This window comes from Mustelus asterias, chromosome 4, assembly GCF_964213995.1.
Source record: "Mustelus asterias chromosome 4, sMusAst1.hap1.1, whole genome shotgun sequence".
Classification (NCBI taxonomy): domain Eukaryota; kingdom Metazoa; phylum Chordata; class Chondrichthyes; order Carcharhiniformes; family Triakidae; genus Mustelus; species Mustelus asterias.
In genome coordinates this window covers 144,024,378-144,050,884 of record NC_135804.1, presented here as the reverse complement: position 1 = coordinate 144,050,884, position 26,507 = coordinate 144,024,378, and the positions used below count along the sequence as shown (strand labels likewise).

At 43.4% G+C, this 26,507-nt stretch overlaps 1 protein-coding gene across 3 annotated transcripts in view; it reads right to left on the bottom strand.

Moving 5' to 3' along the window:
• Positions 1-12,458: 12,458 nt before the first annotated feature.
• eda (ectodysplasin A) overlaps positions 12,459-26,507 on the bottom strand; it is a 229,341-nt gene continuing 215,292 nt past the window's right edge. For all 3 annotated transcript variants that reach the window (XM_078211878.1, XM_078211879.1, XM_078211880.1), the window contains exon 8: positions 12,459-13,008. In XM_078211878.1, coding sequence (XP_078068004.1) covers positions 12,763-13,008 — 246 coding nt within the window. In that variant the 3' untranslated portion in view covers positions 12,459-12,762. The remainder of the gene's footprint in view (positions 13,009-26,507) is intronic.

Here is a 26,507-nt window from a genome sequence, read left to right as displayed (position 1 = left end):
TTGGTATTCACACTGGAGAGGGAGAGTGTTGTTGAGGGGAGTACTGAGATGCAGGCTGTTGGACTGGATGGGATTGAGGTTCATAAGGAGGAGGTGTTAGCAATTCTGGAAAGGGTAAAAATAGATAAGTACCCTGGGCCGGATGGGATTTATCCTAGGATTCTCTGGGAGGCTAGAGAGGAGATTGCAGAGCCTTTGGCTTTGATCTTTGTGTCGTCATTGTCTACAGGAACAGTGCCAGAAGACTGGAGGATAGCAAATGTTGTCCCCTTGTTCAAGAAGGGGAGTAGGGACAACCCTGGTAATTATAGACCGGTGAGCCTTACTTCTGTTGTGGGCAAAGTATTGGAAAGGATTATAAGAGATAGGATTTATAATCACCTGGAAAGGAATAATTTGATTAGGGATAGTCAGCACGGTTTTGTGAAGGGTAGGTCGTGTCTCACAAACCTTATTGAGTTCTTTGAGAAGGTGACCAAAGAGGTGGATAAGGGTAAAGCGGTTGATGTGGTGTATATGGATTTCAGCAAAGCGTTTGATAAGGTTCCCCATGGTAAGCTTTTGCAGAAAATACGGACACATGGGATTGAGGGTGATTTAGTGATTTGGATCAGGAATTGGCTAGCTGTAAGAAAACAGAGGGTGGTGGTTGATGGGAAATATTCATCCTGGAGTTCAGTTACTAGTGGTGTACCGCAAGGATTTGTTTTAGGGCCACTGCTGTTTGTCATTTTTATTAATGACCTGGATGAGGGCATGGAAGAATGGATTAGTAAATTTGCGGATGACACTAAAGTCGGTGGAGTTGTAGACAGTGCGGAGGGAAGTGGCAGGTTACAGAGGGACATAGATAAGCTGCAGAGCTGGGCTGAGAGGTGGCAAATGGAGTTTAATGTGGAAAAGTGTGAGGTGATTCACTTTGGAAGGAGTAACAGGAATACAGAGTACTGGGCTAATGGTAAGATACTTGGTAGTGTGGATGAACAGAGGGATCTGGGTGTCCATGTGCATAGATCCCTGAAAGTTGGCACCCAGGTTGATAGGGTTGTTAAGAAGGCGTACGGTGTGTTAGCTTTTATCGGTAGAGGGATTGAGTTTTGGAGCCAGGAGGTCATGCTGCAACTGTACAAAACTCTGGTGCAGCCGCATTTGGAGTATTGCGTACAGTTCTGGTCGCCTCATTATAGGAAAGACGTGGAAGTGTTGGAAAGGGTGCAGAGGAGATTTACCAGGATGTTGCCTGGTATGGTGGGAAAATCGTATGAGGAAAGGCTGAGGGGCTTGAGGTTGTTTTCGTTAGAGAGAAGAAGGTTAAGAGGTGACTTAATAGAGGCATACAAGATGAACAGAGGATTAGATAGGGTGGATAGTGAGAGCCTTTTTCCTCGTTTGGTGATGGCTAGCACGAGGGGACATAGCTTTAAATTAAGGAGTGAGAGATATAGGACAGATGTTAGAGGTAGGTTCTTTACTCAGAGAGTAGTAAGGGTGTGGAATGCCCTGCCTGCAGCAGTAGTGGACTCGTCAACATTAAGAGCATTCAAATGGTTATTGGATAAACCTATGGATGATATTGGAATAGTGTGGATTAGAGGGGCTTTAGATTGGTTCCACTGGTTGGTGCAACATCGAGGGCCGAAGGGCCTGTACTGCGCTGTAATGTTCTATGTTCTATGTAGCTGACATGCTTAATTTCTTTAGTCTCCTGAGAAAGTAGAGGCGTTGGTGGGCTTTCTTAACTATAGTGTCAGCATGGGGGGACCAGGACAGGTTGTTGGTGATCTGGACACCGAACAAATTGAAGCTCTCGACCCTTTCTACTTCATCCCCATTGATGTAAACAGGGACATGTTCTCCTCTGTGCTTCCTGAAGTCGATGACAATCTCCTTCATTTTGTTGACATTGAGGGAGAGATTATTGTTGCCGCACCAGTTCACCAGATTCTCTATCTCATTCCTGTACTCTGTCTCGTCATTGTTTGAGATCCGACCCACGACAGTGGTGTCGTCAGCAAACTTGAAAATTGAGTGGAATTTGGCCAGTCATAGGTGTATAAGGAGTATAGTACAGGGCTGAGAACACAGCCTTGTGGGGCACCAGTGTTGAGGCTGATCATGAAGAAGGTGTTGTTGCTTATCCTCACTGATTGTGGTCTGTGGGTTAGGAAGTTCAGGATCTAAAATAAAATATAAGGACGGCACAATGGCACAGTAGTTAGCACTGCTGCCTCACAGCACCAGAGACCCAGGTTCGATTCCGGCCTTGGGTGACTGTCTGTGTGGAGTCTGCATGTTCTCCCTATGTCAGGGTGGGTTTTCTCCGGGTGCTCCGATTTCCTCCCACACTCCAAAGGTGCAGGTTAGGTAATTGACCATGTTAAATTGCCCCTTAGTGTTAGGAGGATTGGCAGGGTAAATACATGGGGTTACGGGGTAGGACCGAGGTGGGATTGTTGTCGGTGCAGACTCAAGGGGCCCAATGGCCTCCTTCAGCACTGTTGAGATTTTGTAGTTCTAGTTCAAAACTATACCAAAGGTCCACAAAAATAGCTTTAGAACAAGCGTCTGAGGGCTGGAAGTTAGGCAAAGGTCACCTGAAGTCACCCTGGAAATAGTAGATCCATTGATGGTTATTTTCCAAGATTCTTTGGGCTCTGGAATAGTTCCTACAGTTTGGAGGGTAGCTAATGTAAGACCGCTATTCAAAAAGGGAGGTAGAGAGAAAACAGGGAACTATAGACCAGTGAGCCTAACGTCGGTACTGGGGAAGTTGCTAGAGTCCATTATCAACGACTTCATAACTTGGCATTTGGAAGGCAGTGGTATAATCAGATAAAGTCAGCAAGGATTTACAAAAGAGAAACCATGCTTGACAAATCTATTGGAATTTTTTGAGGATGTCACTCGAAGAGTTGACCGAGGAGAACCAATGTGTGTGGTTTATTTAGATTTTTCAGAAGGCTTTCGACAAAGTCTCACAAGACTACTATGTAAAGTTAAAGCACATGGGATTGCAGGTAATGTCTTGAAACAGGTAGAAAGCTGGTTAGTAGATGGGGAAGCAAAGAGTTGGCATGAACATGTCTTTTTCTGATTGGCAGTCAGTGACGAGTGGGATTCCGCAGGGATCTGTGCTCGGACCCCAACTGTTCACATTATATATTAATGATTTGGAAGAGGGAGCTGAATGTATTATCTCCAGATTTGCAGATGATACAAAGTTGGGTGGGAGGGTGAGCTGTGAGGAGGATGCAGAGATGCTTCAGCATGATTTGGACAGACTGAGTGTGGGCATCTGCATGGCAGATGCAGTATAATGTGGATAAACGTGAGGTTGTCCACTTTGGTAGCAATAATAGGAAGACAGATTATTACTTGAATGGATGTAAATTGAAAGAGGTTGATACTCAATGAGACCTTGGAGTCCTTGTGCATCGGTCGCTGAAAGTAAGCACGCAGGTACAGCAGGAATAAAGGCAAATGGTATGTTGGCCTTCATAGCAAGAGGATTTGAGTATAGGGATAGGGATGTTTTGCTACAATTGTATAGGGCGTTAGTGAGGCCATACCTGGAATATTGTGTGCCATTTTGCAACCTTATCTGAGGAAGGATATCCTTGCTATAGAGGGAGTGCAGTGAAGATTTGCCAGGCTGATTACTGGGATGGTAGGTCTGTCATATGAGGAGATACAGTGATGGTTAGGATTATATTCACTGAAGTTTAGAAGAGTGAGAGGGAATCTCATAGAAACTTATAAAATTCTAACAGCATTAAACAGGGTAGATTCAGAAAGAATATTCCCAATGGTGGGGGAATCCAGAACTAGTGGTCATAGTTGGATAAGGGGTAAACCTCTGAGGACTGAAGTGAGGAGAAATTTATTTACCAAGAGGGTGGTGAATGTGTGGAATTTACTACCACAGAATGCAGTTGAGGCCAAAACATTGTCTGATTTCAAGAAGAAATTAGATATAGCTCTTGGGGCTAAAGGGATCAAGGATATGGGAGGAATGGGGCATCAGCATATTGAATTCGATGATCAGCCATGATCAAGATGAATGGCAGAGCCGGCTCGAAGGGCCGAATGGCCTCCTCCTGCTTCTAGTTTCTATGAACGTAACTGAAAGGATATTGGCTAAATGTAATTGGAAGGTGGTTTGTAGTAAGGAGTAGGATAAATCAATTTTTTTGAAATGACTACTAGGAGCCGGGGCAGCGAGAAATATTCCGCTGGTTAAGAAATTCTAAATTCATTTGTGAAAAACCGTGTAAGATTTTTTTATCCTCTCGAAACGATATTTTCGGGGATAAAAGTGGGAAAAGCAAATGAATTGAATTGATTCTTTCCATCAGTCTTCGCAAAGGCTGTGCTGATCATTTTTCAGTTTGGTAGCGGCTCTAAAACGTGATGGCAAGATGCTTGAGTTTAATAAGAAAAAATACAAAGAGGTCAGCAAAATTTAAAAGACATGTACAGCTTTAATAATCATTATATGCACTCATCCTTTTAAACACTTTCAGCAACTCAGTGTACAGCATGTGAGCTAATCCAAACATTTAAACTGTTGTGCAATTGATAAAAAAAAATTATATACAATACAAATAAATTATGTCAAAGACTAAAGAACACACCTCACCACTGACCCACTTCCACACAAACTCATTCCATCTTTGGAACTAGATGGCTCCCTTGGCCTAGGTATCTGGCCAAATTGGTTGCTCAAAGCTTAACATTCCAGAACAGCTAAATTTAAAATATTATAACATAACATTATTATTACTTAAACAATGTATTTACAATACAATACAGAAGCAGTAGCACAACAGGACTAAAATATAATGGATCTGGAAAACATCAAGAGTGCAATAAGCCCTCTGTAACCTAGACCTCCAAGCATGGGTAGCATGATGTCCTGGACAGCATCATGTCCTGGACAACTAATGCAATTTCCCATTTGTCTGATTTTTAAAAAAAATCAGTATCTCTTTTATTATTACAGCACATTTTGAATTACACCAAATTAACAAAGCAAGAACCAATGAGGTGCAGGATGACAACATTACGCAAACATTTGGTTAATATAAAATACACAATTTACCAGGAGGGAAGAAAAACATTGTGGATTAAGGAAGACCTTGCAGCAAAGAAAACTGACATGCTCAGCCTTCAGTCAATGAGAAAGTGGGTCTCCTATTGGCATTTGAGGAGCTGCTGTTTTTCAGAAGACAACACAAAACTTTCATTCCAAAAGAAGTGTTTCACATTTTATACAGCAATAATTTCAAACTGCAAGGCTTGCGAAACCCTGTCATGAACAAATATTGATTGAAGTTCAATTGGCATAGATACGTCGAGGCTTAAATTGGTGACAAGCTTTAACATGGGACATGAAGGGGATACATGGCTTGGTGGTTGCACAGAAAAGTAGATCAGTTTTCCTCCTAGATATGTCATGATGGTCAATTTAGTTGTGGTTTGTCCTGAATTAGAATTGCTAATCAAGGGGCGAGGAGGGAAGTAATGGAGATGCTTTAATTGGTTTGGAATTAGAACTTCAATAGATTTGAAGCTTAAATTGCTGACCCGGTCAGAAAATCAACCGTCCAGCAGGCAAGCAAGTGTCGGGATAAATGGTGCTCTAATTGGCAGGCTATGACCAGTGGTGTCCTGCAAAGATCTGCACTGGGCTGCAACTATTAGCAGTTTTCCTTAATGGCTTAGATGATGGGTTGGAAACTCATTCAAGCTTGCCAAAGACAAAAAAAAATAAACAGCAGTGAAAGCAGAGGATGGCAGGATAACATGATAAAAAAGAGATACTGATAAGATTATGGCACGGGGAATTTTGAGCCCGCACTCACCATGCCTGGGATCGTTGGTACGGGTGCAAAATCCGGAGAGAATTGTGTTTCCCAACTTTTCCTTGCCAGCCTCGTGGCGGGAACTTGTTTAAATAGATTTTAATTAATTTACATATTATAAATGAGCCCCCAGATACATGATTTCTCCTCACGTAAATATGAATACTTCGCATTGGCGGTGTTCACTACAGGTTTAGCCAAATGAGAGGATCCATCCAGGGGCACAGGAGTAAGTGTAGCCCTGGGGGAAGAGGGACATGGCTCGTCACTGCCCTTGGCACAGGCTGGTATTGCCAGGAATGGGCCCTAGTAGGACCCTCATAAGGAAAGGGGTTAATTTATGTGTGGTGGGGGAGAGCATGGGCACTGAGGCAGGACGGGAATTCAGGCAATGATTTTGCATCTGTGTGTGTGTGTTGGCCGGGGGGGGGGGGGGGGGGGGGGGGATGGGGTGGGCGGTTACCAATTCTGTTCTGATCAGAATTCCCTATAAAGATCTCTGTGGAGTGGGTCTTGCCGACTCTATGAGGCCTCGCCCTGTCCTGCCAGAGTGTTGGCATAGACCATGCCCAGTCTTTTTTTTTGAATAAGAGGCTCAAAATATGGAGAGAAAACTGGAGAACTTCATATCTGTTTTCTGTCCGAGCCTCATGCTTAGAACATTTTGGTAAGATTCCCCCTAAAATGACTGGACAAAAACATGGCAAATAGATGTCAATGTCAGTAAATGTAAGGTCATCTACTATGGACCTAAAAAAGATAGAACAGAGTACTTCTTAGAAGTTGAAATGTCGGAAACAGTCGAGCTCCAAAGAGAAATGTGGATTATGTACGTAGATCATTACAATCTCATGAAGAGTAAAGCAAATAATTACTAAGGTTAAAGGAATGCTTGCCTCTGTACCTAGAGGACTATATCTAAAGGGGACAAACTCATACTTAGAATCACTACATTGCAGAAGGAGGACACTCGACCCATCGAGTCTGAATCAGCACTTCAACAAAGCATCTTACCCCAGGCCTACTCCCCACCCTATCCCCATAACCCCATATATTTAGCCCACTAATCCCCCTAACCTACACATCTTGGGGCATAAGGGGCAATTTATCATGGCTAATCCACTGAACCTGCACACCTTTGGAGTGTAGCGAGAAACTGGAGCACTCAGAGGAAACCCACACAGACACGGGGAGAATGTGCAAAGTCCACACAGTCAGTCACCCAAGGCTGGAATTGAACCTGGATCCCTGGTGCTGTGGGGCAGCAGTGCTAACCATTTGAGCAATACAAAACTCAAATTACAAGAACACATGGGGTCCGTTCAGTGTTTCTGGGCAATATAACTCAGGAATTAAAGATTTTTCTTGGATGGAGTGCAGATGCCTACGTCAGAATTCAATCACCTCGCCCACCATGGAATTGGAGCGGGCGAGGGGCGGACAATGGAAATCTCCACTGACCTCGGGTGGGAATTTCCGGTCTCACTCGAGTGAGGCTGTAAAAACCCACCCCGAGAATAATATCTGAATTCCTTGAATCAAATTACGAGATCACACAAACTCAGAGTTGTGTTCCCTGGGTATTTTGAATGTTAAGGAATGATTTGATTTAAGTTTTAAAGGCATTTAAAGGAATGAATAAGGTAGATAAAAAAATAAACTTTTAGCATTAGTTGGAGAGTCTAGGAGTCGGGAACATAATCCAAAATTAGAGCCAGACCTTTCCAGAGCGAAATTCGGAAACGCTTTTACACAGTAAAGTTAGGAGAAGCTTGGAACTCTCCTCTCCAAATGGTAATTGATGCTAAGTCAATTGTTAAAAGATTTAAAGTTTGATAGTCTTTTTGGTTCACAAAATACATTAATGGATATGGGGCAAAGGCAATATGAAGTTCGGGTCATAGATTAGCTGCGAACCCACTGAATGGTGGAACAGGCTTGAGATGCAGAATGGCATATTCTTGTTTATAGTTTCTCATAGCTTTGTGCTAGGAAGAAGAGAGATCGAACAACTTTTCACCTCCAGGGACTTCTGCTGGAAAACGCACATGCATGGACATGAGAAGGTAGAGTTGACGACATCTGCCATATCCCAGTGATTGCACAGAAGGCCAAATACCAGTATGGATCATGCTTGAATCCTGCTCTTATGGAAACACTTTGACAACTACACATTGAGGCCAAAGTGAAATAATTGTCTTAAAGTACAGAGGAAAGATGTACCTAAAGGAGAAAAGCTCAATCATTGCCAATAGCTGCCTTTAAAAAAATGTGTTCAATAACTCCAGATCATAATCTATGCTTACCCACCCCTTTTTCTGTTTTTACACAACAGATGCTGGTGGTGATTTTGTTTTCTCCATTTACCCCTTTCGAGGCATGTTGGTTGTTTATTTACCTATCCCATTATCACCTCCTTTTGCCTCACAGCATCTGAGACCTGGGTTCGATTCCCGGCTTGGGTCACTGTCTGTGTGGCGTTTGCACGTGTGGGTTTCCTCCGGGTGCTCCTGTTTCCTCCTATAGAGCGAAAGATGTGCGGGTTAGTTTGATTGGCCGTGCTAAATTACCCCTTGGTGTCAAAGGGATTAGCAGGGTAAACACGGGGGGGGGGGGGGGGGGGGGGTGGTGGTTACGGGGATAGGGTCTGGCTGGGATTGATATCAGTACAGGCTCAATGGACCGAATGGCCTCCTTTTGCACTGTAGGGATTCTATGATTCAATGTCATAGATTGGCAAATTTCAGTGCTCCTGCACATGTGAAAATGATCTCAAATCTAGTTCTCAGAATCAAAGACGACTAATCCAATAGTGCGACTCTTCAACAAGTTAAAGGCAAAGTGACAGAATGTGTTTCATGTTCTTTCCAAACACATGTTTGTGAGACAGTGGTAACTTACACAGCATTTTAATTCACTGTCATCATTTTCTGAAGTCTGTTTTTTTTAAAATGATAGGCAAGAATTAAGCCTTTCCCTAAGTGAACGCAAAGCTACGATGGAACCTTAATGTGCGAGTTGATTTTCAGCCAATAATTTAAAAGATCCCAAACCGTTCTTGCAAATAACGCCAATAATTCCATTGGAACACTGGTGAGTGTGATTTGGCGGTTATTTGTGCGGTAACCTGGGCACATTACAGCCTTTTAGTTTCAGCTAATATTGGAGGAAATAAATCATTAAAATATTTGAAAGAAAACAGGACTTTGAGAAAGAATAAAATCTTCTCTGGGAACATGTAAGCCCATTATTTTTATACGTTAGATGTTCTTCCACGGGAATGTGAACAATTTTTGGCTTGGACAGCATTGAAGCGCACCCTGGTCAGGAATTGCTGGAGATGAGTTTTTCACTTCTTCCAAGAATGCACTTTAAGTGCGGCCGTAGGAATTTTACTGCTTCAGCGTTATAATTTTCCACTGCTCACATTAACTGTCTTCACAGGCTCTCTCTCAAAGACATGGTCAACTTAGCTCTGAACTTATAGTTAGTTTTGATGTGTTCTCTCGCAACTTAGCAAAAACGAGGCCAAAATCCATTTAACTTAAAAGTCCACACATTCTCATTAATCCAGACTGGGTTCAACCCCAGGTTCTGGGAGAAAGCGTGCTGATCTACTGCAGTTTATGGATTCTGTGATTGATGGGATTAGTGTAAAAAACAGTAAAATGAAAATTGGAAAGAATACGATCATGTTGACAAATTATTTATTATCATATTCATTATTATTGGGCGGCACACGGTAGCACAGTAGCTAGTGTTGCTGCCTCACAGCGCCAGGGACCTGGGTTCAATTCCGGTCTTGGCTGGCCGTCAGTGTGGAGTTTGCATCTTCTGCCCATGTTTGCATGGGTTTCCCTCGGATGCTCTGGTTTCCTCCTACAGTCCACAGAAGTGCAGGTTAGGTGGATTGGCCATGCCACATTGTCCCCTAGTGTCCAAAGATTTGTAGGTTGGGGGGATTCGCGGGGTAAATACGTGGGGATTATAGGAATAAGGGTTGGTGCAGACTTGATGGGCCGAATAACCTCTTTCCTCAATGTAGGGATTCTATTCTATTCTATAAAACCCATATAGCTGCAGTGCAAAGATTCTCAGAGTTTGTGTTCTTGTGATAGAATGCCTGACCCATTGAGATCTTTCAGCATTTTTGGGGTTCGCCTGGCCTGACCCTGATACTGACCTGCAATGTGCAGCAATAATGATGGCGAGGCTGTCACGATGGTGTAAGCCTCATGGCAACTTCTGCCCTCTTCAGGACAAGCTGCTGCAGCTTTTTTTGCAGATGGAATCAATGAGAAATCATTCGTGATGAAGTTCCAACTGTTTGCAATTTACAACTGGAACCCAATTCCTTCAGAAGAATGTTTAAAAATCGCAGAGTTTTAAAATAAGTATTAAGTTTTAAAATAAATGTTTGTGTTCTGATATTTAGGTTTCTTCCTTAATCCCCTATGTATGAGCAATCTTTGTTTTCCTTTCTGTACCGTGGTGCTTTTCACTTCCTGCTTTGACCTCTGCACAATTTATCAATCTGATTGGCTGATCGCCCTGCCTGCCCTGCTCCTGAATACAGTAAGAAGTTTAACAACACCAGGTTAAAGTCCAACAGGTTTATTTGGTAGCAAAAGCCACACAAGCTTTCGAGGCTCTGAGCCCCTTCTTCAGGTGAGTGGGAATTCCCACTCACCTGAAGAAGGGGCTCAGAGCCTCGAAAGCTTGTGTGGCTTTTGCTACCAAATAAACCTGTTGGACTTTAACCTGGTGTTGTTAAACTTCTTACTGTGTTTACCCCAGTCCAACGCCGGCATCTCCACATCATGACTGCTCCTGAATGCCACAGAACCCCCTCTAGGAGGTGCCAAATTCAAAGGGATGTTGGAATAGAGATATTCTGCTCTCCAGAACCGGCTAAAGTTTTGTGGGCAGCTTTCCCCCCACCCCAAAGTCAGAGGTGAGCACTGTGCTGATGGCAAAATGTGGGTCAACGTATTGAACTGTTCCGAGGCTACAAACTGACCTCAGCGCCCTATTTCTTGGAAAGATGCACCATCCAGAAAGCCCACCAACGCCTCTACTTTCTCAGAGGACTAGGGAAATTTGGTATGTGCATGACGACATTAACTTTAACTTTAACAGATGCACCATAGAAAGCATTCTTTCTGGTTGTATCACAGCTTGGTATGGCTCCTGCTCTGTCTAAGACCACAAGAAACTACAAAGGGTCGTGAAAGAAGCCCAGTCCATCACTCAAACAAGCCTCCCATCCATTGACACTGTCTACACTTCCCGCTACCTCAGAAAAGCAGCCAGCATAATTAAGGACTAAACGCACCTCGGACATTCTCTCCTCCACCTTCTTTTGTCGGGAAAAAGATACAAAAGTCTGAGGACACGTGCCCACTGACTCAAGAGCAGCTTCTTCCCTGCTGCCATCAGAGTTTTGAATGGACCTACTTCGCAGTAAGCTGATCTTTCTCTACACCCTAGCTATGACTGTAACACTACATTCTGCACTCTCTCCTTTCATTCTCTATATACGGTATGCTTTGTCTGTATAGCGTGCAAGAAACAATACTTTTCACTGTATACTTTTACACGTGACAATAAAAAATCAAATCAAATCAAATCATTCAGAATAACAGAACTCAGGCAATTTTCCACACATCAGCAAGAAAACGTTTGAAAAACCATTCTTTCCATTTGCGATACGAGAAAAAGCAATGTGCTATTTACATCATGACAACCTTTCAGGGATCCCAAAAGTCCACTGTGTACCCAGACTCCTTCCTTCTCATAGCTGCAAAGGAAGTCATAGCATAATTATAATGGTAGCTTAGATACGTGAGTAAACTCACAGACGGGGAAGGAATTTCAGCTTGCTGTCTCAACATTAAACTAGTACTGCTGAGTTGCCCATAATGGAAACATCCCAGTTTATGTTTCCATGCAGTAAGCTGAAAATCTTCCCCTGTGTATTTTGATGCAATTTGCAGCTTTGGCTCCTGTGTTTGTACAGAAAGCTTTGCTGAACATACTTACACCAGGTCAATGCTTCCTTTCAAGATGTCTTTCATCAGGGTCTAACTTTTCTTTGAATTAGCACTCTTCAAAGTGAAATCCCTTGTAATAAAGCATGCTTATATAAAAGGTGCAAACAATGCAAGCAGTAGGGTATTCCATAATGCAGGATGTACATGCCAAACTTTAACAGTACTCCAATGACCAGTTCCCGTCTTCATTCAAGCAGCGTTTTAATGAGTTTTCTCTATGTTTAAGTGAAATGTACGCAACCAGTTCTTCCGTATTTCTAGTCATAGAACAGATGTTGATCAGAGGGCGGGACATTATTGCGTTTCTCCTTTCATCCATGAAGGACATCTCACTTTCCTCCCTTGCATATCCTCGGTCCTTTACACTTGTAGGAAGAAAAGACACGAGCAGCAACAGATCCCATCAGCACCAATCGAAAGTCCAGCATGAAATCAACATGGATGTTGCACAATGAGCAGAATGAATTGAATTATTCCAGCCGACTGGGGAACAAGTAACTGGGGAAATCAGCTCATCAGGAATGCAGTGGAGGTGTCAACACATCAGGAGAAACAGAATGACAAAGGGTTTGTTATAAGGCTGTGCAAGTCCTGGTGATTTCCAAACGCAATTCAACACCAAGTCACGTTTGTCCACACAAGTACAGGACAGGAAAACAGGAATCTACTCGATTTGGATAAATGAAAGAAATTTCTTTCCGAAATCCCGGGAATCTTGAACTCTTTACCCCTCCACCTAAACGCTGCACTTCAATTTCATTCTTGCATGATCTCTTTCAGGGTACCTTCTTGTCAGTTTTTTAAAAAATCTCCCTGTAAAATGTGCAGTCCCACAGGGCCCAATCCTATGGAGACTCGCCTAGTCTCACCGCTCCAAAGAAAGTTGTGTGTTTGCTCATGTTGACGACCGTATCTTCGTATGTCATCTTGATGGCAATCTTCTGCCTCGCCCTGAGCAAGCAGACGCCTGCCGTGTAGCAGGTGTTGAACTTTGACTTGCGGTTCTCAATACTGCGGGTGCATTGCAAGAAAGGCTTATCGTCCACAAGCACCTCATGGCTGGCAAAGTCAGTGAAGTTAATATAGTAAACCTGAGGCGAGAAAGGTAAAATGTGATTTTTTTAATGTATAGTTAGGTAATGTTCAGGTCTTTCTTTACTAGTCACATTTTGTTTACACCTATAAACAACTTTCTCAAGTACACTGGAAATATCTTTATGGGCAGGATTCTCTGCCGCGCTCGCCTGGAAACCGGAGATACCCGCCCAAGTTCAATGGATCTTTACATGGTCCCCCCACAACACCACCCCCCCCCCCTCCCCCCCCCCCATCCACCCGCTAGAATTCCAGTGGCGGGTGGGATGGGAGAACTCCAGCCTATATCTCTGAGGGTGTATTGCAGTAAGGAGTCTAACAACACCAGGTTAAAGTCCAACAGGTTTATTTGGTAGCAAACGCCACTAGCTTTCGGAGCGCTGCTCCTTCGTCAGGTGAGTGGGAGATCTGAGTGGGTGTATTGCAGTGCAGGGAAAATCAACTGTGCACGTGTTGCTGGAGGAAATGCACACAGCTACACTCAATAAGCGCAATGAGATCTCAGGAAATGGTCAGGGTGCTGAACGTCAATTTTGCAGCTGAATAAAACCAGTCTCTTTAAAGGAACTAGGGAAAAGGTAACAACCACCCAGAATTTAATGATCAAGTTGAAAACAAAGAACTTAATCTACCTTAAGTGGACAATCTGATTTCTGTTTCATTCAACATGGGGGGCCGCACACAGCTTGCTGTCAATTATATCACTCACTGAAATGGTACTTTGTGATTGATTGCTGGAAGTCCACTTGCATGTGTATTATCCCTCACCCAATGGGAAGGGTTTACACTAGAAATTAGAAAGTGTAGATGAACACAGTTTTGTTTGATTGAAGGTTTGATATTTGTCTCTCTTCTAATTTTGTGTTTGTCCAACTGAGTAATGTTAAGACTCTGGCAAAGAATACCTTGAGTTCTTCCCAATCAATGTTCCTGCTTTAGGTAAAGCAAAAGACTGTTTCTCTGTGGGAATGCAACACTTTCCACAATCTTGGAATGCAGCATGAAGCCCTCTAAGCGATAGGCTCAAATTCTCTCTTGCTGTAGTTACTTGGAATGAGGCATTCATGTTGAGAAGCACAATGGCAACCCAAAATGATTGGGTAGGTGCAGTTCAGAGATGGTGGTTAATCACTTCGTTTACGAATGTTCAATGCATGCTACAGACTAGAATCATTACCTGATTTTCATGGGGCCCACCAGGACCAAATTTTTTTAAATGATTAGAATTAGAGCATGGCCTCCCCTCTCAGCGGCGGGAGGCAGCACGCCATTCACGGCAGTGGGATCTTATGGTCCTGCCGCAGTCAATGGGAATCCAACCCACAACTGAGGGAAACCCACAGCGGGGTGTGTCGTTGGCGGGGCCAGAAGGCCCTGCCAGTGTGGACAGCTGCAAAGTTCCTGCCCAAATGTCCAAATTCTGTGCACACTGATACATACATAGGAAACAATCATTATTACAATTAGAACACTTCTAATCTGTACCTCAATGCAAAAACAACCACAGGATTAGAGTCAAAATGAATTCACATATTCTGTTTGCACCTTTTTTGTAGAAGTATCTCATTTTTCAAAGACAAACACCTGTGAGAGGCTCAAGGAACAACAGCTTGCTTTTATGTGGTGGTAAGCTTGCAAGGGAACAACTGTTCCAAAGTATCATAAGAAAATAGATTGAAAAATGGCTGGCCAGTCATGGTAGGAGAGAGTGTGACCAAAAGTTTATTTATTTGTGTCACAAGTTGGCTTACATTAACACTGCAATGAGGTTACTGTGAAAATTCCCTAGTTGCCACACTCCGGCGCCTGTTCGAGTACACTGAGGGAGAATTTAGCATGACCAATGCAACTAACCAGCACGTCTTTTGGACTGTGGAAGGAAACTGGAGCACCCGGAGGAAACGCACGCAGACAGGGAGGAGAACATGCAGACTCCGTACAAACAATGATCTGAGCTGGGAATCGAACCCAGGTCCCTGGCGCTGTGAGGCTGCAGTGCTAACCACTGTGCCACCCAGTCAGAAAGATGGGTATTGAGAAGGGTTTTAAAGGGTTCAGTAATGGGGCAGATGACTGAAGCAGGGGCTAAGGGAGAGAGCTCCACAGAGCGTGGCCAAGACAATCGAATGCTCTGCTATCAAGAGTGTCCTTTGCCTTACTTTTTGAACCACTCTCTTTAACTCCTGCACCTCTTCATACTCCCTCCCTCAAAGGCCCAATGAAAATGTTTGCAAATTACATTACATGTGGAAAACCACAGGTTAAGTTTTCTTTCACTGCATAAACTCCACCACAATTTCTCCCCATTGGCACACATCCCACTGAAACGCAGTTGGCAATTAGGAGAGCAAAGGTTTTCCAAGTGTCTATCAATTACTTTTGATAAAAAGTCAGGAAGATGTATGAATGCATCTGCGGACATTTCTATCTTCTTGCCAATCCTCTCCTTGCTTGATAAATGGATTCACATGCTTTCGCGCCACGTGATGGCAAGTTCTTGGAGACTATTGACAGAAGCTTGGAGTTGGATGCCCATCCATGTTCTCACTGGCGAACACTAAGAACTAAGGGAGAAAATTGCAGGTACAAACCCCTGCCCTACCAAGTCATTTTAGTGTCCCCACCTGCCACCCCTCTGCAACCTCGAGTATCAGGCATTTTTGGTCTCCCTCAAGTTTGGCCAGATCAAATGGTAAGAAGTTTAACAACACCAGGTTAAAGTCCACGGGTTTATTTGGTAGCAAAAGCCACACAAGCTTTCGGAGCTCCAAGCCCCTTCTTCAGGTGAGTGGGAATTCTGTTCACAAAGAGGGCATATAAAGACACAGACTCAATTTACATGAATAATGGTTGGAATGCGAATACTTACAGCTAATCAAGTCTTTAAGAAACAAAACAATGTGAGTGGAGAGAGCATCAAGACAGGCTAAAAAGATGTGTATTGTCTCCAGACAAGACAGCCAGTGAAACTCGGCAGGTCCAGGCAACTGTGGGGGTTACAGATAGTGTGACATGAACCCAATATCCCGGTTGAGGCCGTCCTCATGTGTACGGAACTTGGCTATCAGTTTCTGCTCAGCGACTCTGCGCCGTCGTGTGTCGCGAAGGCCGCCTTGGAGAACGCTTACCCGAATATCAGAGGCTGAATGAATGTGACCGCTGAAGTGCTCCCCAACAGGAAGAGAACAGTCTTGCCTGGTGATTGTCGAGCAGTGTTCATTCATCCATCCCGAGGCATGGTACATTGGGGAAACTATGCAGACGCTGCGACAACGGATGAATGAACACCGCTCGACAATCACCAGGCAAGACTGTTCTCTTCCTGTTGGGGAGCACTTCAGCGGTCACGGGCATTCATTCAGCCTCTGATATTCGGGTAAGCGTTCTCCAAGGCGGCCTTCGCGACACACGACGGCGCAGAGTCGCTGAGCAGAAACTGATAGCCAAGTTCCGCACACACGAGGATGGCCTCAACCGGGATATTGGGTTCATGTCACACTATCTGTAACCCCCACAGTTGCCTGGACCTGCCGAGTTTCACTGGCTGTCTTGTCTGGCGACAATACACATCTTTTTAGCCTGTCTTGATGCTCTCTCCACTCACATTGTTTTGTTTCTTAAAGACTTGATTAGCTGTAAGTATTTGCATTCCAACCATTATTCATGTAAATTGAGTCTCTGTCTTTATGTGCCCTGTTTGTGAACAGAATTCCCACTCACCTGAAGAAGGGGCTTGGAGCTCCGAAAGCTTGTGTGGCTTTTGCTACCAAATAAACCTGTTGGACTTTAACCTGGTGTTGTTAAATTTCTTACTGTGTTTACCCCAGTCCAACGCTGGCATCTCCACATCAGATCAAATGGTGCATAGACTGGAGTTAAAGACATTGTAAAATAAACATTTGTCAGAGCGACCGCAAGCTTATAATCATAAATCCTAAAGAACACAAATATGTTATGAAAAACAGATCACAAGGAGATCAAACAGGATATGTGGATCAACTAGGCATAAGTTCCTCTTTTTCTTGTTCAGTTCCAAGTCTAATCTTTGCAAGTTTTGCCAACATTCTCTGCAGTGGCTGTTCTCAATTTAAACAGTGTAGTTTGACACCATCTCATTCACTGTTGATGATAAATACAGGGGTCAGTTACAAGAGTGTGCACTGTCTCTGCTCTTCTGCATAGGCTTCTGTCATGTTGATTATTTCTTGGGTCAAGATGGTCTGTAAACGGCCAAGCTGTCATGCCTTTTGTAAATTTATGAGCGGGCATTAACTTCATCCTTTTCGTTTCAACATGCTTTTTATAGTCCTCCCATTCAGATTATGCACTACTGTTAATGCGAGCGTATGAACATAACGTACATGTTAACACGTTCGTAGGTTTCCATTCAGATTATACAACACTGTTACTAACAGGCCACAAGCTCTGATGAATGGTCATCCAGACTCGAAACATTGACCGGAATTCTCCGGTCTCGCATGACCCGCCACGCCACTGCTGTCAGCGAGAATGGATAATTTGGTGCTCAGCCAAATCTCCATTCACAGCAGCGGGGACTGGAGAATCCCAGCCGTGGAGGAGACTGGAGAATTCCAGCCATTAGCTTTATTCTCTCTCCACAGATACTGTCAGATCTGCTGAGACTTTCCAGCATCTTCTGTTTTCTGTTCCAGCATCCACCGTAATTTGCCTTCAGCTCAGTTGTCATGTTACTTTTGAAATTCACCATTTTCCATTCCCATTTTAATGATAACATTTATAACTTTACATTTATAAAAGGGACTTTAACATAGGAAACCATGCCAAGGCGCCTGACGGGAACATTATCAATTAAAATTTGACTGAACTGCAATAAGGCAGATGATCAAAAGCTTGGTAAAAGAGGTAGAATCAATCATTCATAGAAACCCTGCAGTGCAGAAGGAGGCCATTCGACCCATCGAGTCTGCACCGACCACAATCCCACCCAGGCCCTACCCCCACATATTTACCCGCTAATCCCTCTAACGTACGCATCCCAGGACTCTAAGGGGGCAATTTTTAACCTGGCCAATCAACCTAACCCGCACATCTTTGGACTGTGGGAGGAAACCGGAGCACCCGGAGGAAACCCACACAGACACGAGGAGAATGTGCAAACTCCACACAGACAGTGACCGAGCCGGGAATCGAACCCGGGACCCTGGAGCTGTGAAGCAGCAGTGCTAACCACTGTGCTACCGTGCCGCCCAGGTAGGGTGGGATTTTCCGGCTGCGCTTGACCTGAAACCGGAAAATCTCGCCCGAGGTCAATGAACCTTTCCGTGGTCTGCCCCTCGCCCGCTACGATTCCCGTGGAGGGCGGAATGGGAAAATTCGCCCTCTGGATTTTGAAGAGACCCTTAAAAGAGCGAGATGTAGAGAGACAGAAGGGTTTAGGAAGGGAATTCAAGAACATTGGGCCAATGGTGGAGCAGGCATGATTAAATGATCAGAATTAGTGGAATGTAGAGATCTCGCAGTATTGTAGGGCTGGAGATGGGGAAATCCTGATGGCACAGACTACTCAATGTTGTACAGGTCTATGTGTCACAGTCTTTCTTTTGACCACACTAATGGCCTTGCTGTAAATTCATTGTGGGCATGTATTGCCTGCCAGGGTTTGGGACATCTGCTCAGGGCTGGAGAGCAACTTGCAGTGAAAGAGGGAGGATCCAGTTGTCCTTGTCCATGTAGGTACCAACGACATAAACAGAACTAGGAAAGAGGTTCTGCATAGAGAATACAAGAAGCAGGGCACTGAATTGAAAAGCAGAAACTCAGAGATCATAATCTCTGGATTATTACCTGAGCCGCATGCAAGTTGGCACAAGGTACATAAATGGTGAATACGTGGCACATGGACTGGCATGGGAGAAGTGGGTTCCAATTTGTGAGGCACTGGCATCAGCACTGGGGAATATGGGGGCTGCAGCTTTGGGACAGTCTACACTTGAACCATGCTGGGACCAGTGTTGTTGCGAAGCACATAACTAGACAGGTGGAGAGAGTCTTAAACTAAATTGTGGAGGCCAGGGATAAAATATGGAAATATGTGATATGTTAAAGATTAGTGATGAGGGAAGGGAGGAGTGCAGTAATATGAGAAATGAGGGTTCGAGTATGGCGGGCAGGGACAGAGAGGAAACACCCAAGAATCCATTAAAAATGAAGACTCTATGTTACTGAGATACAAAAAGATTAAACTAAAGGATTTGTATCTAAATGTGTGCAGCATTCATAGCAAAGGAATTGATTGCACAGATTGAAGTAAATAAATATGATCGCCATTACAAAGACCTGGCTGCAGGAGGGCAAAGATTGAGTCCTGAATATAGAGGGGTATGTGACATTCAAAAATAATAGGAACCTGGGTGAAGGTGGAGGGGTAGCACTGTTGATCAAGAATGGCATTGGGCAATAGTTGGAGATGATCTTGGTTCAGGAGATCAGGATGTGGAATTGGTTTGGGTATAGTATAGGAATAGTAGGGGAAAGAAGTCACGAGTGGGGGTGGTTTCCAGGCCCCAGAACAGTAATAACAATGTGGGACAAAACATACAAGAAAAAATATTGGCTGCTTGCGATTGAGGAACAGCAATAATCCTGGGTGACTTTAATCTACATATAGAACAAAGAACAAAGAAAATTACAGCACAGGAACGGGCCCTTCGGCCCTCCAACCATGCACCGACCATGCTGCCCGACTGAACTAAAACCCCCTACCCTTCCGGGGACCATATCCCTCTATTCCCATCCTATTCATGTACTTGTCAAGACGCTCCTTAAACATCACTACCATATCCGCTTCCACTACCTCCCCCGGCAACGAGTTCCAGGCACCCACTACTCTCTGTGTAAAAAAACTGCCTCGAACATCTCCTTTAAACCTTGCCCCTCGCACCTTAAACCTATGCCCCCTAGTAATTGACTCTTCCACCCTGGGAAAAAGCTTCTGACTGTCCACTCTGTCCATGCCTCTCATAATCTTGTAGACTTCTATCAGGTCTCCCCTCTACCTGCGTCGCTCCAGTGAGAACAAACCAAGTTTCTCCAACTCTCTTCATAGCTAATGCCCTCCATACCAGGCAACGTCCTGGTAAATCTTTTCTGTACCCTCTCCAAAATCTCCACATCTTTCTGGTCGTGTGGCGACCAGAATTGAACACTATATTCCAAATGCAGCTTAACTAGGGTTCTATAAAGCTGCAACATGGCTTGCCAATTTTTAAACTCAATACCCTGGCTGATGAAGGCAAGCATGCTGTATGCCTTTTTGACTACCTTCTCTACCTACATTGCCACTTTCAGTGACCTTTGTACCTGTACACCCAGATCCCTTTGCCTATCAATACTCTTAAGGGTTCTGCCATTTACTGTCTATTTCCTATTTGTATCAGACCTTCCAAAATGCATTATCTCACATTTGTCCGGATTAAACACCATCTGCCATCTCTCCGCCCAAGTCTCCAACTGATCTCTATACCTTCTGTATCCTCTGATGACCCTCATCACTATCCGCAAATCCACCAACCTTTGTGTCGTCCGCAAACTTACCAATCAATCCAGTTACATTTTCCTCCAAATCATTTATATATATTACAAACAGCAAACTGGAAAATCAGATTGGTAATAGTAGCCTGGAAGAGGAGTTCTTAGAAAGCTTTTTTTGAGCTTCTTCAAGCAGCACGTTGTGGAACCAACCAGAGAGCAAGTTATATCAGACGTGGTTTTGTGTAATGGGACAGGATTAATTAATAACCTCAGAGTAAAGGCAGCCTTAGATAGCAGTGACCACAATATGATTGAATTTTACATCCAGTTTGAAAGAGAAAAGAGTGGGTCTAAAACTATATTGTCAAATAAGGACAACTATGTGGGCATGAAAGCTAGATGCAGTGAATACACTGGAATACTAGACCAGGGGATAGATCAATAGAGCAATGGCAACCACTGAAAGGGATATTTCAGAACACTCAGAATAAGTGTTTTCCTGCTATAAAGAAAAACTCTAAAAGGAGTCACCTTCCATGGTCAACTAAAGAAGTTAAAGAAAGCATCAAATTTAAGCAAAAAGCATGTACAAAGATCAGGGATAGGTTAGATGCTTGTTTAGAATATAAAGAACAGCAGAGAATGATTAAAAGGTTAATCAGGAGAAAAACTTAAGAGTATGAGACGAAGAAGGCTAGGAATGTAAAAACAGATAGCAAGAGTTTCTACAGATATTTAAACAGCAAAAGAGTAAGTAAAGTGAGTGTTGGTCCTCTAGAGAGTAAGGATGGGGAGTCAATAGTCGATAATAAGGAAATGGCAGTTGAAATGAACGCTATAGAGGATACATGAAACATTCCAGTAATAGCTGTAAATTGGGCGGTGGAGGGGAGAGAGGAACTTGGTGGAATTACAATCACTAAGAAGCTGTAATGAACAAACTGATGAAGTTGCAGACTTGGTCCAGAGGGATTTCATCCGTTGGTCTAAGAGGAAGCTGATGTTTACTTATTAGTGTCACAAGCAGGCTTACATTAACACTGCAATGAAGTTACTGTGAAAATTCTCTCGTCGCCACACTTTGGTGCCTGTTCGGGTACACTGAGGGAGAATTTATCATAGCCAATGCACCTAACCCCAGCACATCTTTCGGAGTGTGGGAAGAAACCAGAGAAAACCCACGCAGACATGGGGAAAACGTGCAGACTCCACACAGACAGTGACCCAAGGTGGGAATCGCACCCGGGTTCCTGGCACTGTGAGGCGACAGTGTTAACCACTGTGCCGTCCCATTAGTGTTAATTTTCCAAAATTCGTTTGAATTGTTGAAAAGTTCCCACAGACTGGAAAAGAGCAAATATAACTATTCAAGAAGGAAGGGAGGCAGAAAACAAGAAACTACTGGCCAGTTAGTTTGACATCTGTCATGGGGCCACCGGAGAGCTTACAGCTGGGCACTTAGACAAGCTGAAGCTAACCAGTCATTACGTCTTGCCAACCAAAAAAAGACCCATTTATGCCGACCCTGTGTTTCCTGTTAGCTAATCAATCTATTTATGGCAGCCATATGCTTTCATATTCTGCAAAATCTTTGACGTGGCAACTCATCAAGTACCCTCAGGAAATCTATGTACAGTGCATCAGCCAGTTCCCCTTTAATCACAGCTCATGTTACTTCAATAAATTGATTAAAAATGATTTCGCTTCTACTAAACCATGTTGAGTCTGCCTGATTGCCCTGATTTTTTTTCCAAGTGCCCTGATATAACAGATTTAATAATAGCTCCTAACATTTCCCCATAACAGATGCTAGGCTAACCGGCCTGTTGTTCTGTCTCCCTCACTTTTTGAATAAAGGGGATACATTTACTATTTTCCAAGCTAAATGAACCTTCCTGAATCTAGGGAGTTTTGTAAAATTAAAATCAATGCATCATCGATCTCACTCGCCACTTCTTTTAAGACCCTTGGATGATCTCCATCAGGATCCAGGCGTTTGTCAGGCCGCAGCTCCTACAATTTGCTTAATATCACTTCTCAGGTGACTGTAACTTTCCTGAGCTATCCCTTCCATTTCCTGATTGATTTCAGGAATGTTATTTCCATCCACTCTAGTGAAGACAGATGCAAAATTCCTGTTCAATTCATCTGCCGTTTCCTTATTTACCCCAGACTCACATTATATAGGACCAACATTCACTTTATTCGCTCTTTTTTAAACAACTATAGAAACTCTTACAATCTATCTTCACATTTCTAGCAAGCTTTCTCTCGTACTCTAACTTTTCCTTCCTTATCAATCTGTGGACCATTCAACAGTCAGAGAACCTAGCAGCAATCAGGGAACACGGACGATCCTCACTGGAAAAGGGTACAAATCTTCAGATTAACAGGCACAGTAAGCAGGAAATGCTGGGAAAATTCCATTCCTTGCAAGTGCAGGTTTCCATACAACCCGCAGCCCAAGATTGGGTGTCATTACACATGGCAGTCACGAGGCAGCAGTTGAGAAAGATATTGGCTGCATAGATAAGGTTCTCCAGCAGGAGTAGAGCAGTGAACAGAGTTCAATAGTGATATCAGGAAATAGTTTTATGAACTCTGTGAAGTTCAAGAAGTAAATACCAAGAAGGGTCAGTCACTGCATTACTGCAAGAGAAGTTTACCAAGTGAAGGCAAATCAGATAGTAGCAATGGATTCCAATTCACATTATCTGAGGAATTGGGGCCTATGGAATGACCAAATCAAACTCTGGATTGGGCGCTATGGAGGAAAAGATTTTTTTTAAATTTCAAATTAATTCAGGATTGGACAATAAGCCTGAGACTGAACAAGTCAATATGTTGCTGCACTCTATTAGAGCCATTGTGATGTTATTGCAAGACAAGGCCTCAATGAGACAATAGAAATTGGAAGAAGCATTAGTTACCTTTCAATTTAAGGAGAAATAAGGGGCAAATTTAACAAAAAGGTCCATAACCAGACAATGCTTTATCAATGACCTGTATTGACTGGTTGAAGGTTGCGAATATGGAAACCTAAAACAGAATAAATATGAGACTGCATTGTAGTCAGTGTTACTGATGACACCTTATCTGACCTACAGTAATCCAAGGAAGACTTAGGGTGGGATTCTCTGGCTATTCATGTCAGCGGGATTCTCTGCTCCCAGTCCAGTGAACAGAGTTTTGGCTGAGCGCCAAATTCTCTGTGTTTGCTTACAGTAGCAGCAAGGCGTGAATGACTGGAGAATATCGGCCTTAATCTTAACAAAAGCGATACAGTTGGTGGGACAAACAGGATAGGGCCGCACGCAGAGATGAAGAAAAACCTTGGTTCAGAAATCACCCAATGAGGGTACAATTTGTTAAACCAAAGAATATCCAAGGCATTCCAGGGAAGAAGACATCATGTGGAGCAAAGGTTCAAGACTCCATCAAACCAGGCTAGCACTATAGCATTAAAAAGCCCTACAGACGTGAACTATGTTCTGGAAGCACTGCAGAATGCTTTCACTGATAAAGGTTTGGATAGTTTGTTAAGGTATGCAGAACTACAACCTCTAAATAGACAGAGGTTAACGAGAGAATCTTCCCATTCAAGGCCATCAATTAAATTGATGAATCTCAACAAGTAGAGGAACAAAAATGTTTCCTGGGTGAGATCAAAGGCTCCAGATATGCATTGTGAAATGCAGATATTGATATCAATGGAAATATAACTAATTTCAAACTGAATACAGGAACATGTGTAATGGGCTTACCAAAGAAAGTGGCTAGTAACAGAATGCCTGAAGCCAACTGAAACCCAGTTATGATCAAAGTACAAGTCAAGGTAACATTGCAGGCAACACCCCAGTATAAGGAGCAACAGATATTAGAAACATGCACCGGAATTCTACCACCCTGCCCGCGATGGGAATCTGAGCGGGCGAGGGACAGACAATGCGAAGCTCTGTTGACCTTGGGAGGGATTTTCCAGTCTCGGGTCGAGTGAGGCCATAAAATCCTGTCCAAGTCCTTCACAATCAGGGATTCTTTCTTTTAGTCCAAAACACCTGTGTAGTCCTCAACTTCATCAAGACAGTTGAAGATGTCAATCAACAGACATTCAAGGGTCACATTAATTCTGAGCCCCTCAAACTATCCAACTGCACTGAAGATCCCGACTGGGACTTCAGCGCTGATTTTTTGACACTTCACAGAGGCTGAGTCCAGCCCTTTTCCAGGAGGATGTAAAGGAGGGAAAGAGTAACCTTGTTCTCCCAAAGATGTAGTGAACCACTTTGTGGTTCTGTTGAGAAGCTGAAAGACAAAACTCAAGTGATAGAATATACTGGTACAACACCACATATATCCAACAGTTCTAATCTCTTTGTAAGTGCATCTGCATCTATTCATCCAGTAAAAGTGGTGTTCCAGGATGCTAGCAGTCAAACAATTCCAATACTAGAGACAGAACCAAAGTATACAATGTGCACCTCTTCCATGCTGGAAGACACTGCTACAACAGGATTACTGGAATTTTAGAGGAAGCAAGATGTTGATCAAGTGGCTTCACGTTCTACCTAAATAATTCTTGAAGTTCGAAGACATAAAAGAATTCATAAACAAGAGGCTATGAAGAACCATCACTGCAGAACTGAAGAAAGACAGCCAAAACCATCAAAGGGAACCAGGGTTAGCTCAACAGACGAGGAGAGTGAACATATAATTCAAAGAAAGAGCGAAACACACAAAACCCAGTGAAGAGAAACAAGGGATCAAAGGAAATAGAACAGGAAAAAGAGAAAGATCCAGATCAGAGACCAAGATAGAAAATGAGTAATTGTCCAAAGGGATAACAATCAACAGAGATCCTATTTAGTACATCCTTTAGAACGTACTATAAGAAGGAACAGGAGAAGTCATATCCTCAGTCCTCAAAGAGAACCATCGGTCATACACTTGGAAGAACAGAACGTTGAGCTACAAACTGCCAAGGTGCCAGATACAGCAACTCTCACCGAAAGCCAACCAATCAAAAAAAAAGTCCAACAGGAACACAATCAGGTCGAGGCGTGAAGCCTCCTGACCGATTGTATGTATGGAATCAGGGAATTGGGGGGAGCTGGGGTTGTATATAAATATAAATGGGCAAGGACTTGGATGGAAGTTGTAATATTAAGGTGATCAGGGTTGAAAGGGTTAATGTGTGGGATAAGAGAAACAGTACCGCCCATATGATGATGTAAGAGACACATGACAAAGAGTCGAGAGAGAGAATGCTCGTGGCTTCGACTGAGTAACACTTTCAAGTATATTTGTATATAGATATATTTATCCAGCAAAAAGCAGTTATACCTATCTCTCAGAAACCGTTCCTTAGCCAGTCACAACCAAACATACAACATATAACATAATCAGCTCATGGACTCAAGGTAAGTGAGTACGGGTAAGCACAATTACTTGACTGGGGTGGGCACAGTAAGAAGTCTCACAACACCAAGTTAAAGTCCAACAGGTTTATTTGGCAGCACAAGCTTTCGGAGTGCTGCTCCTTCATCAGGTGAGTGAGGACTTGTGTTCACAAACAGGGCATATACAGACACACAAACTCAATTTACAAAATAATGGGTGGAATGCGAGTCTTTACAGGTAATCAAGTCTTAAAGGTACAGACAATGTGAGACAAGCCCATCTAGCAACTTGTTGCCTCAGACCAGAGTCTTACATTCAGGGCTTCTGGGTCAGGAAGCCTTTTTTGAAGCGATGGTCAGGCCATGCTTAAGCTTAGTTTGGCACGCTTGAGAATAGCTGCCGTGGTATTAAGGAAATTAAATCACTTCCAATTCTTTTGGCATGTTTTTTTTTCTCCGAAAGAGCATTAAAAAGTCATTTCTGTTGATCTATCGGCCAATTTCACCGAGGAAGCTGAAACTGAAAGTTGGTCAGGTTTTCCTGTGACACTCTCTCATCCACCAGCTGCTGACTCAGGTGGGAA